Raw genomic sequence first — 13,418 nt, forward strand, 5'->3', positions numbered from 1 at the left:
TGGCTGTGTGGTTTCACTGTGGCTGTGTGTGTGTCACTGTGGCTGTGTGTGTGTCACTGGTGGCGTGTGTGTATCACGTGGCTGTGTGTGTATCACTGTGGCTGTGTATTCACTGTGGCTGTGTGTGTCACTGTGGCTGTGTGTGTCACTGTGGCTTGTGTGTCACTGTGGCTGTGTGTGTCACTGTGGCTGTGTGTGTCACTGTGCTGTGTGTGTATCACTGTGGCTGTGTGTGTCCTGTGGCTGTGTGTGTCACTGTGGCTGTGTGTGTCACTGTGGCTGTGTGTGTCACTGTGACTGTGTGTGTCACTGTGGCTGTGTGTGTGTCACTGTGGCTGTGTGTGTGTCACTGTGGCTGTGTGTGTCACTGTGGCTGTGTGTATCACTGTGGCTGTGTGTGTCACTGTGGCTGTGTGTGTCACTGTGGCTGTGTGTGTCACTGTGGCTGTGTGTGTGTCACTGTGGCTGTGTGTGTGTCACTGTGGCTGTGTTTGTGTCACTGTGGCTGTGTGTGTGTCACTGTGGCTGTGTGTGTCACTGTGGCTGTGTGTGTCACTGTGGCTGTGTGTATCACTGTGGCTGTGTGTATCACTGTGGCTGTGTGTCACTGTGGCTGTGTGTTTCACTGTGGCTGTGTGTGTATCACTGTGGCTGTGTGTGTCACTGTGGCTGTGTGTGTCACTGTGGCTGTGTGTCACTGTGGCTGTGTGTTTCACTGTGGCTGTGTGTGTCACTGTGACTGTGTGTGTCACTGTGGCTGTGTGTGTCACTGTGGCTGTGTGTGTATCACTGTGGCTGTGTGTGTATCACTGTGGCTGTGTGTGTCACTGTGGCTGTGTGTGTCACTGTGGCTGTGTGTATCACTGTGGCTGTGTGTGTCACTGTGGCTGTGTGTGTGTCACTGTGGCTGTGTGTGTCACTGTGGCTGTGTGTGTGTCACTGTGGCTGTGTGTGTCACTGTGGCTGTGTGTGTGTCACTGTGGCTGTGTGTGTCACTGTGGCTGTGTGTGTCACTGTGGCTGTGTGTGTCACTGTGGCTGTGTGTGTCACTGTGGCTGTGTGTGTGTCACTGTGGCTGTGTGTGTCACTGTGGCTGTGTGTGTATCACTGTGGCTGTGTGTGTATCACTGTGGCTGTGTGTGTCACTGTGGCTGTGTGTGTGTCACTGTGGCTGTGTGTGTCACTGTGGCTGTGTGTATCACTGTGGCTGTGTGTATCACTGTGGCTGTGTGTGTCACTGTGGCTGTGTGTGTCACTGTGGCTGTGTGTGTCACTGTGGCTGTGTGTGTGTCACTGTGGCTGTGTGTGTCACTGTGGCTGTGTGTGTGTCACTGTGGCTGTGTGTGTGTCACTGTGGCTGTGTGTGTGTCACTGTGACTGTGTGTGTCACTGTGGCTGTGTGTGTCACTGTGGCTGTGTGTGTCACTGTGGCTGTGTGTGTCACTGTGGCTGTGTGTGTCACTGTGGCTGTGTGTGTCACTGTGGCTGTGTGTGTCACTGTGGCTGTGTGTGTCACTGTGGCTGTGTGTATCACTGTGGCTGTGTGTATCACTGTTGCTGTGTGTGTCACTGTTGCTGTGTGTGTGTCACTGTGGCTGTGTGTGTCACTGTGGCTGTGTGTATCACTGTGGCTGTGTGTATCACTGTGGCTGTGTGTGTCACTGTGGCTGTGGTGTGTCCACTGTGGCTGTGTGTGTGTGTCACTGTGGCTGTGTGTGTGTCACTGTGGCTGTGTGTGTCACTGTGGCTGTGTGTGTCACTCTGGACTGTGTGTGTCCTGGTTGCTGTGTGTGTGTCACTGTGGCTCCTGTGTGTGGTCACTGTGGCTGTGTGTGTCACTGTGGCTGTGTGTTCACTGTGGCTGTGTGTGTCACTGTGACTGTGTGTGTCACACTGTGGCTGTGTGTGTCACTGGGGCTGTGTGTGTGTCACTGTGGGCTGTGTGTGTCACTGTGGCTTGTGCGTGTCACTGTGGCTTGTGCGTGTCACTGTGGCTGTGCGTGTCACTGTGGCTGTGTGCTGTGTCACTGTGGCTGTGGGTACACTGTGGCTGTGTGTGTCACTGTGGCTGTGTGTTCCACTGTGGCTGTTGTGTGTCACTGTGGCTGTGTGTGTGTCACTGTGGCGTGTGTGTGTCCAACTGTGGCTGTGTGTAATCACTGTGGCTGTGTGTGTCACTGTGGCTGGTGTGTATCACTGTGGCTGTGTGTGTCACTGTGGCTGTGTGTGTCCACTGGTGGGCATGTGTGTGTTCACTGTGGCTGTGTGTGTCACTGTGGCTGTGTGTGTCACTGTGGCTAGTGTGTAGTCACTGTGGCTGTGTTCGTCACTGTGGCTGTGGTGCGTCACTGTGGCTGTGTTGTGTTCACTGTGGCTGTGTGTGTCACTGTGGCTGTGTGTGTCACTGTGGCTGTGTGTGTATCACTGTGGCTGTGTGTGTATCACTGTGGCTGTGTGTGTCACTGTGGCTGTGTGTGTCACTGTGGCTGTGGTGTCACTGTGGCTGTGTGTTCACTGTGCTGTGTGTATCACTGTGGCTGTGTGTATCACTGTGGCTGTGTGTGTCACTGTGGCTTGTGTGTGTCACTGTGGCTGTGTGTGTCACTGTGGCTGTGTGTGTGTCACTGTGGCTGTGTGTGTGTCACTGTGGCTGTGTGTGTGTCACTGTGGCTGTGTGTGTCACTGTGGCTGTGTGTTATCACTGTGGCTGTTGTTGTGTACAACTGGGTGCTGGTGTATCACTGTGGCTGTTGTATCATGTGGCGTGTGTGTCACTGTTGACTGTTTGTATCACTGTGCTGTGTGTGTATCACTGTGGCTGTGGTGGCACTCTGGCTGTGTGTGTGTCACTGTGGCTGTGGTGTCTCACTGTGGCTGTGTGTGTCACGTGGCTGTGTGTGTGTCACTGTGGCTGTGTGTATCACGTGGCTGTGTGTGTATCACTGTGGCTGTGTGTGTGTCACTGTGGCTGTGTGTGTCACTGTGGCTGTGTGTGTATCACTGTGGCTGTGTGTGTGTATCACTGTGCTGTGTGTGTCACTGTGGCTGTGTGTGTGTCACTGTGGCTGTGTGTGGTCACTGTGGCTGTGTGTGTGTCACTGTGGCTGTGTGTGTGTCACTGTGGCTGTGTGTGTCACTGTGGGCTGTGTGTGTGTCACTGTGGCTGTGTGTGTGTCACTGTGGCTGTGTGTGTGTCACTGTGGCTGTGTGTGTGTCACTGTGGCTGTGTGTGTCACTGTGACTGTGTGTGTGTCACTGTGGCTGTGTGTGTCACTGTGGCTGTGTGTGTCACTGTGGCTGTGTGTGTGTCACTGTGGCTGTGTGTGTGTCACTGTGGCTGTGTGTGTGTCACTGTGGCTGTGTGTGTCACTGTGGCTGTGTGTGTGTCACTGTGGCTGTGTGTGTATCACTGTTGCTGTGTGTGTCACTGTGGCTGTGTGTGTGTCACTGTGGCTGTGTGTGTCACTGTGGCTGTGTGTGTCACTGTGGCTGTGTGTGTGTCACTGTGGCTGTGTGTGTGTCACTGTGGCTGTGTGTGTCACTGTGGCTGTGTGTGTGTCACTGTGGCTGTGTGTGTCACTGTGGCTGTGTGTGTGTCACTGTGGCTGTGTGTGTGTCACTGGGCTGTGTGTGTGTCACTGTGGCTGTGTGTGTCACTGTGGCTGTGTGTGTGTCACTGTGGCTGTGTGTGTGTCACTGTGGCTGTGTGTGTCACTGTGGCTGTGTGTGTCACTGTGCTGTGTGTGTCACTGTGGCTGTGTGTGTCACTGTGGCTGTGTGTGTCACTGTGGCTGTGTGTGTCACTGTGGCTGTGTGTGTATCACTGTGGCTGTGTGTGTGTCACTGTGGCTGTGTGTGTGTCACTGTGGCTGTGTGTGTGTCACTGTGACTGTGTGCGTCACTGTGGCTGTGTGCCCCACTGTGGCTGTGTGTGTATCACTGTGGCTGTGTGTGTGTCACTGTGGCTGTGTGTGTGTCACTGTGGCTGTGTGTGTCACTGTGACTGTGTGCGTCACTGTGGTTTCGTGGTTTCTCCTCTAGGACCACGGACATCAATCACGATGCTGCTCACTGCACGAGCGTCACGGCCTCGCTCAACCACGTGACGCTTCAGCCGATCATCACCGACCTGGTGAGCCTCGGAATGAGTGAGCAGACTTAAGGGCCCCCTTCCGATATCAGTCCCTTCAAATGCAATCCGCCAAACGGGAAGTCTAAATTTCGATGTAGAGCTTTCGTGACTGCAGGGATTCATCTTCTTGGTTCTTTCGGTAAAGTCATCACGTAGAAGGGAAATAATGAAATAATAAAAATAAAACATAATAAAATACAATTCTCACGACGTTTCGGCCACAACGCAAGGAGCCGTCCTCAGGTGAAGAACAGGTCTGTCGGGAAGACAGCGTCATTAACATCATCATCATCAACAGCATCATCAACATCATCATCATTAACATCATCATCAACATCATCTACATCATCTACATCATCAACATCATCATCTTTTTTTTTTTCGATTTAAAGCTTTCGTGACTGCAGGGATTCATTTTCTTGGTTCTTTCGGTAAAGTCATCACGTAGAAGGGAAATAATCGAATAGTAAAAATAAAACATAATAAAATACAATTCACGTCTGTCGGAAAGACAGCGTCTGAATGACGCTGTCTTTCCGACAGACCTGTTCTTCACCTGAGGATGGCTGCTTGCGTTGTGGCCGAAACGTCGTGAGAATTATTTTATTATGTTTTATTTTTATTATTTTATTACTTCCCTTCTACGTGATGACTTTACCGAAAGAACCAAGAAGATGAATCCCTGCAGTCACGAAAGCTTTAAATTGAAATTTAATTTATTTCTTCCAATGATTGCTGAGCCAAAATCCATTAAATATACTCTGCCAAGCCTGGTGGTGTTCATTCAGACGCTGTCTTTCCGACAGACCTGTTCTTCACCTGAGGGACGGCTGCTTGCGTTGTGATAATTATTTTATAATGTTTAATTTTTATTCTTTTATTATTTCTCTTCTACGTGACTTTACCGAAAGAACCAAGAAGAATAGGGAATGTATTGTGTGATTCTTACACTCATCCTCTGAGTGTGGCGTGCAGTTGCCGCTCCTCCTTATGGGTCAGAGAGACCAGAACAAAGCGCTCGATATTATTCTTTGGTTCTTTCGGTAAAGTCACGTCTAAAGATAAAATAATAAGTTAAATAATAGCATACTACGACGTTTCGATTGCAACACAAGCAATCATCATCGGGCGTAAAAGAAATAGCAACAAAAATCTAACTAGAAAACTATAGACAGACATACAAGCAGACAGACATCACAAGGACACACAGAGAGAGACACGTATTGGCACAAAGAGAGAGGTCGTTTCTGTATTTAAGGCCCCGTCACAGAAACGACCTCTCTCTTTGTGCCGATACGTGTTCTCTCTCTCTGTGTGTGTCCTTGTGATGTCTGTCTGCTTGTATGTCTGTCTATAGTTTTCTAGTTAGATTGTTGTTGCTATTTCTTTTATGCCCGATGATGATTGCTTGTGTTGCAATCGAAACGTCGTAATATGCCACTATTTAGTTTATTATTTTATCTTTAGACGTGACTTTACCGAAAGAACCAAAGAATAGAGGTGGCTAAACGGGCGCGGCACGAGCTAGACTATAGACAGACATACAAGCAGACAGACATCACAAGGACACACACAAAGAGAGAGGTCGTTTCTGTGACGGTCCCTTAAATATAGAGAGGGGGGGGGGCGGGGGTGGAGAGAGGGAGGGGAGCAGAGAAACAATTAGCCTGTCAATGAGTGGACTGCAACGTGATGCTGCTACTACTGCAAGTAAGATGACGACACGGGCCTAGATAGGCCTTGGGGGCTAGAGGGGCCACGTGATTTTGTGTTGGTCACAGTGTTTGTCGTGGTGACCCCGTACCGCAGGTTCAAGCGCTCCTGCCACGTCTCTCCGGCTGCGTCGACCTCCTGCTCTTCAACCCTCCCTACGTCGTCACGGAATCAAGCGAGGTGTCCACCCCCCCCCCCCCATATCAGCCTGTCATGCCTCGTTAATAATTACCGCAACTATACCGGAACCGATTGGGCTTGCTCTGATGACCGGTGCAAGCAGTGGGAATCAGGTTATTTGTTTATACCGGAGGAATCTGATGAGCTGTGAACTTTCGATTTAAAGCTTTCGCGACTGCAGGGATTCATCTTCTTGGTTCTTTTCGGTAAAGTCATCACGTAGAAGGGAAGTAATAAAATAATAAAATAAAACATAATAAATTAATTCTCACGACGTTTCGGCCACAATGCAAGCAGCCGTCCTCAGGTGGAGAGCAGGTCTGCACCGGTCATCAGCAAGTACTCTGTACGCTGTGTGTGTACTCTGTGTGTGTACACTGCGTGTACTCTGTGTGTACTCTGTGTGTACTGTGTGTACTCTGTGTGTGTACTCTGTGTGTGTACTGTGTGTGTACTCTGTGTGTGTACACTGCGTGTACTCTGTGTATACTCTGTGTGTGTACTCTGCGTGTGTACTGTGTGTACTCTGCGTGTGTACTCTGTGTGTGTACTGTGTGTGTACTCTGTGTGTACTCTGTGTGTGTACTCTGCGTGTGTACTCTGTGTGTGTACTGTGTGTACTCTGTGTGTGTACTCTGCGTGTGTACTCTGTGTGTACTCTGTGTGTACTGTGTGTACTCTGTGCGTGTACTCTGTGTGTACTCTGTGTGTGTACTCTGTGTACTCTGTGCGTGTGTACTCTGTGTGTACTCTGTGTGAACTGTGTGTGTGTACTTTGTGTGTGTACTCTGTGTGTACTCTGTGTGTGTACTCTGTGTGTACTCTGCGTGTGTACTCTGTGTATATTCTGTGTGTGTACTGCGTGTACTCTGTGTGTGTACTCTGTGTGTGTACTCTGTGTGTGTACTCTGCGTGTGTACTCTGTGCGTGTACTCTGTGTGTGTACTCTGTGTGTGTACTCTGTGTGTACTCTGCGTGTACTGTGTGTACTCTGCGTGTGTACTGTGTGTGTGTACTCTGCGTGTACTCTGTGTGTGTACTCTGCGTGTGTACTGTGTGTGTACTCTGTGTGTACTGTGTGTGTACTCTGTGTGTGTACTCTGCGTGTACTCTGTGTGTGTACTGTGTGTGTGTACTGTGTGTACTCTGTGTGTGTACTCTGCGTGTACTCTGTGTGTGTACTCTGCGTGTGTACTCTGTGTGTACTCTGTGTGTGTACTGTGTGTTGTACTGTGTGTGTACTCTGCGTGTGTACTGTGTGTGTACTCTGTGTGTGTACTCTGCGTGTGTACTGTGTGTGTACTCTGTGTGTACTGTGTGTACTCTGTGTGTATACTCTGTGCGTGTACTCTGTGTGTGTACTCTGCGTGTACTGTGTGTACTCTGCGTGTGTACTCTGTGTGTGTACTCTGTGTGTGTACTCTGCGTGTGTACTGTGTGTGTACTGTGTGTACTCTGTGTGTATACTGTGTGTGTACTGTGTGTGTGTACTGTGTATACTCTGTGTGTGTGTACTCTGTGCGTGTACTCTGTGTGTGTACTCTGCGTGTGTACTCTGTGTGTACTGTGTGTACTCTGTGTGTGTACTCTGCGTGTACTCTGTGTGTGTACTCTGTGTGTACTGTGTGTGTACTGTGTGTGTGTACTGCGTGTACTCTGTGTGTGTACTCTGTGTGTGTACTCTGCGTGTGTACTCTGCGTGTGTACTCTGTGTGTACTCTGTGTGTACTCTGTGTGTGTACTCTGTGTGTGTACTCTGTGTGTATACTCTGTGTGTACTCTGTGTGTACTCTGTGTGTGTACTCTGTGTGTGTACTCTGTGTGTATACTCTGTGTGTACTCTGTGTGTACTCTGTGTGTGTACTCTGCGTGTGTGCTGTGTGTGTACTCTGTGTGTACTGTGTGTGTACTCTGTGTGTGTACTCTGCGTGTACTCTGTGTGTGTACTGTGTGTGTACTGTGTGTGTACTGTGTGTGTGTACTGTGTGTACTCTGTGTGTGTACTCTGCGTGTACTCTGTGTGTGTACTGTGTGTACTGTGTGTACTCTGTGTGTGTACTCTGCGTGTACTCGGTGTGTCTACTCTGTGTGTGTACTCTGTGTGTGTACTCTGTGTACTGTGTGTGTACTCTGTGTGTGTACTCTGTGTGTGTACTCTGAGTGTGTACTGTGTGTGTACTCTGTGTGTGTACTGTGTGTACTCTGTGTGTGTACTCTGCGTGTACTCTGTGTGTGTACTCTGTGTGTACTCTGCGTGTACTCTGTGTGTGTACTCTGTGTGTACTCTGTGTATACACTGTGTGTGTACTGTGTATACACTGTGTGTGTACTCTGTGTGTACTCTGTGTGTGTACTGTGTATACACTGTGTGTGTACTCTGTGTGTACTCTGTGTGTGTACTCTGTGTGTGTACTTTGTGTGTGTACTCTGTGTGTGTACTGTGTGTACTCTGTGTGTGTACTCTGTGTGTACTCTGTGTGTGTACTCTGTGTGTACTCTGCGTGTGTACTCTGTGTGTACTCTGTGTGTGTACTCTGTGTGTACTCTGTGTGTGTACTGTGTGTACTCTGTGTGTGTACTGTGTGTACTCTGTGTGTACTCTGTGTGTGTACTGTGTGTGTACTCTGTGTGTGTACTGTGTGTACTCTGTGTGTGTACTGTGTGTGTGTACTCTGTGTGTGTACTGTGTGTGTGTACTCTGTGTGTGTACTCTGTGTGTGTACTCTGTGTGTGTACTCTGCGTGTGTACTCTGTGTGTACTCTGTGTGTACTCTGTGTGTGTACTCTGTGTGTACTCTGTGTGTACTGTGTGTGTACTCTGTGTGTACTCTGTGTGTACTCTGTGTGTATACTCTGTGTGTGTACTGTGTGTGTACTCTGTGTGTGTACTCTGTGTGTGTACTCTGCGTGTACTCTGTGTGTACTCTGTGTGTATACTCTGTGTGTGTACTCTGTGTGTACTCTGTGTGTACTCTGTGTGTACTCTGTGTGTATACTCTGTGTGTGTACTCTGTGTGTGTACTCTGTGTGTACTCTGTGTGTATACTCTGTGTGTGTACTGTGTGTATACTCTGTGTGTGTACTGTGTGTGTACTCTGTGTGTGTACTCTGTGTACTCTGTGCAGGTGGGGCTGGGTGACGTCTCGAGCTCATGGGCGGGCGGTGCGAGGGGTCGCGAGGTCGTGGACCGACTCCTCCCGCTGGTGGCGTCGCTGCTGTCGCCCTCGGGGGCGTTCTACCTCGTGTGCGAGCAGCTCAACGCGCCCGGTGAGTGGGGCACACCACTCACTCACCACTCACTCACCACTCACACTCACCACTCACTCACTCACTCACCACTCACTCACCACTCACTCACCACTCACACTACACACACACACCGCTCACCACTCACTCACCACTCACTGCTCACCACTCACTCACTCACCACTCACCACTCACCACTCACACTCACCACTCACTCACCACTCACTCACTCACCACTCACTCACCACTCACACTCACCACTCACTCACCACTCACTCACCACTCACCACTCACTCACCACTCACTCACTCACCACTCACTCACTCACTCACTCACTCACTCACCACTCACTCAACACTCACTCACCACTCAACACTCACTCACCACTTACACACCACTCACTCACTCACCACTCACTCACCACTCACTCACCACTCACTCACTCTACACACCACTCACTCACTCACCACTCACTCACCACTCACTCACTCACTCACCACTCACACTACACACACTCACCACTCACTCACTCACCACTCACTCACCACTCACTCACCACTCACTCACTCACACCGCTCACCACTCACTCACCACTCACACTCACCACTCACTCACCACTCACTCACCACTCACTCCACCACACACTCACCACTCACTCACCACTCACTCACCACTCACTCACTCACCACTCACTCACCACTCACACTCACCACTCACTCACCACTCACTCACCACTCCACTCACCACACCACTCACCACTCACTCACTCACCACTCACTCACTCACTCACCACTCACTCACCAATCACTCACTCACCACTCACTCACCCACCACTCACTCACCACTCACCACTCACTCACCACTCACTCACCACTCACTCACCACACACTCACCACTCACTCACACTCACTCACTCACCACTCACACTCACCACTCACTCACCACTCACTCACCACTCACTCACCCACCACTCACCACTCACTCACCACTCACTCACTCACCACTCACTCACCACACACTCACACTCACTCACCCCCACTCACACTCACTCACTCACTCACTCACTCACTCACTCACTCACCACGCCTCACACTCACTCACTCACCACTCACTCACCACTCACTCACTCACCACTCACCACTCACTCACCACTCACTCCCCACACACTCACCACTCACTCATCACCACTCACTCACTCTCTCACCACTCACCCACTCACTCACTCACCACTCACTCACCACTCACTCACCACTCACACTGCTTACACACTCACTCACCACTCACTCACCACTCACTCACTCACCACTCACTCACCACTCACTCACCACTCACACTCACCACTCACTCACCACTCACTCACCACCCACTCACCACTCACTCACCACTCACTCACCACTCACTCACTCACCACTCACTCACTCACCACTCACTCACCACTCACCACTCACTCACCACTCACTCACCACACACTCACCACTCACTCACCACTCACTCACCACTCACTCACCACTCACTCACCTCTCTCACCACTCAACACCACTCACTACTCACACTCACCTCACCACTCACTCACCACTCACTCACTCACCACTCACCTCACTCACCACTCACTCCTCACCACTCACTCCACAACACACTCACCACTCACTCACCACTCACTCACTCACCACTCACTCACCACTCACTCACCACTCACTCACTCACCACTCACTCACCACTCACTCACTCACACTCACTCACCACACACTCACCACTCACTCACCACTCACTCACCACTCACCACTCACTCACCACACACTCACCACTCACACTACACACACTCACTCACCACTCACTCACCACTCACTCACCACTCACTTACTCACCACTCACTCACCACTCACTCACTCACTCACCACTCACTCACCACTCACTCACCAATCACTCACCACTCACTCACCACTCACTCACCACTCACTCACTCACCACTCACTCACTCACCACTCACACTACACACACTACACACACCACACACACACACCACTCACTCACTCACCACTCACTCACCACACACTCACCACTCACTCACCACTCACTCACCACTCACTCACTCACCACTCACTCTACTCACTCACTCACCACTCACTCACCACTCACTCACACACTCACCACTCACTCACCACTCACTCACCACTCACTCACCACTCACTCACCACACACTCACCACTCACTCACCACTCACTCACTCACCACTCACTCACCACTCACTCACTCACTCACCATCACTCACTCACTCACCACTCACTCACCACTCACTCACCACTCACTCATTCACCACTACCACTCACTCACCACTCACTCACCACTCACTCACCACTCACTCACTCACTCACCACTCACTCACCACTCACTCACTCACACTCACCACTCACTCACTCACCACTCACTCACCACTCACTCACTCACCACTCACTCACCACTCACTCACCACTCACTCACTCACCACTCACTCACCACTCACCACTCACTCACCACACACTCACTCACTCACCACTCACTCCCACTCACTACTCACCACCACCACCACCACTCACTCACCACTCACTCACTCACCACTCACTCACTCACCACTCACTCACCACTCACTCATTCACCACTCACTCACCACTCACTCACCACTCACTCACCACCACTCACTCACCACTCACTCACTCACTCACCACTCACTCACCACTCACCTACACTCACCACTCACTCACCACACACTCACCACTCACTCACACTCACTCACCACTCACTCCTCACTCACCACTCACCACTCACTCACCACCACTCACCACTCACTCACCACTTACTCATCACCATCACCACTCACTCACCACTCACACCACTCACTCACTCACCACTCACCACTCACTCACCACTCACTCACCACACACTCACCACTCACTCACCACTCACTCACTCACCATCACTCACCACTCACCACTCACTCACTCACCACTCACCCACTCACTCACTCACCACTCACTCACCACTCACTCACCACTCACATCACTCACCCTCACTCACACTCACTCACCCACTCACTCACTCACCACTCATCACACTCACTCACCACTCACTCACCACTCACTCACACTCACCACTCACACACCACACACCACACACACACACCACTCACTCACCACTCACTCACCACTCACTCATCACTCACTGCTCACCACTCAATCACCACGTCACACCACACACACTACACACTCACTCACCATTCACTGCTCACACACTAACTCGCCACTCACACTGCTCACACACACACTACACTCACCACTCACTCACCACTCACTCACCACTCACTGCTCACCACTCACTCACCACTCACTGCTCACCACTCACTCACCACTCACTCACCACTCACTCACACTCATTGCTCACCACACACTCACACTCACCACACACTCACCACTCACACTCACACTCACCACACACTCACCACTCACACTCACTGCTTACCACACACTCACCCTCACACTCACACTCACCACACACTCACCACTCACACTCACTGCTTACCACACTCTCACCACTCACACTCACACTCACCACACACTCACCACTCACACTCACTGCTTACCACACACTCACCACTCACACTCACCACACACTCACCACTCACACTCACCACACACACTCACTGCTCACCACACGCACCACATACTCACCACACACTCACCACTCACACTCACCACACACACTCACCACACACTCACCACACACTCACCACACACTCACCACTCACACTCACCACACACACTCACTGCTCACCACACGCACCACACACTCACCACTCACACTCACACACACTCACACTCACACTCACCACACACACTCACCACACACACTCACCACACACACTCACCACACACACTCACCACACACACTCACCACACACACTCACTGCTCACAAGCACCACACACACTCACCACACACACTCACCACACACACTCACTGCTCACCACACGCCACACCACACTCACACTCACACTCACACACACTCACCACAACACCACACACTCACCACACACACTCACCACACACTCACCACTCACACTCACCACACACACTCACCACACACACTCACCACACACTCACCACTCACACTCACCA

General features: G+C 50.9%; 1 protein-coding gene across 3 annotated transcripts in view; it reads left to right on the forward strand.

The window, feature by feature from the left end:
- The window catches only part of N6AMT1 (N-6 adenine-specific DNA methyltransferase 1), a 164,342-nt gene that overhangs the window by 144,924 nt on the left and 6,000 nt on the right, over window positions 1–13,418 (forward strand). For all 3 annotated transcript variants that reach the window (XM_061547562.1, XM_061547565.1, XM_061547564.1), the window contains exons 4-6: window positions 4,042–4,132; window positions 5,942–6,025; window positions 9,151–9,292. In XM_061547562.1, the coding sequence (XP_061403546.1) occupies window positions 4,042–4,132; window positions 5,942–6,025; window positions 9,151–9,292 (317 nt within the window). The remainder of the gene's footprint in view (window positions 1–4,041; window positions 4,133–5,941; window positions 6,026–9,150; window positions 9,293–13,418) is intronic.

This window comes from Lethenteron reissneri, unplaced genomic scaffold, assembly GCF_015708825.2.
Source record: "Lethenteron reissneri isolate LAM-NWPU_2019-01 unplaced genomic scaffold, ASM1570882v1 scaffold_1864, whole genome shotgun sequence".
Classification (NCBI taxonomy): Eukaryota; Metazoa; Chordata; class Hyperoartia; order Petromyzontiformes; family Petromyzontidae; genus Lethenteron; species Lethenteron reissneri.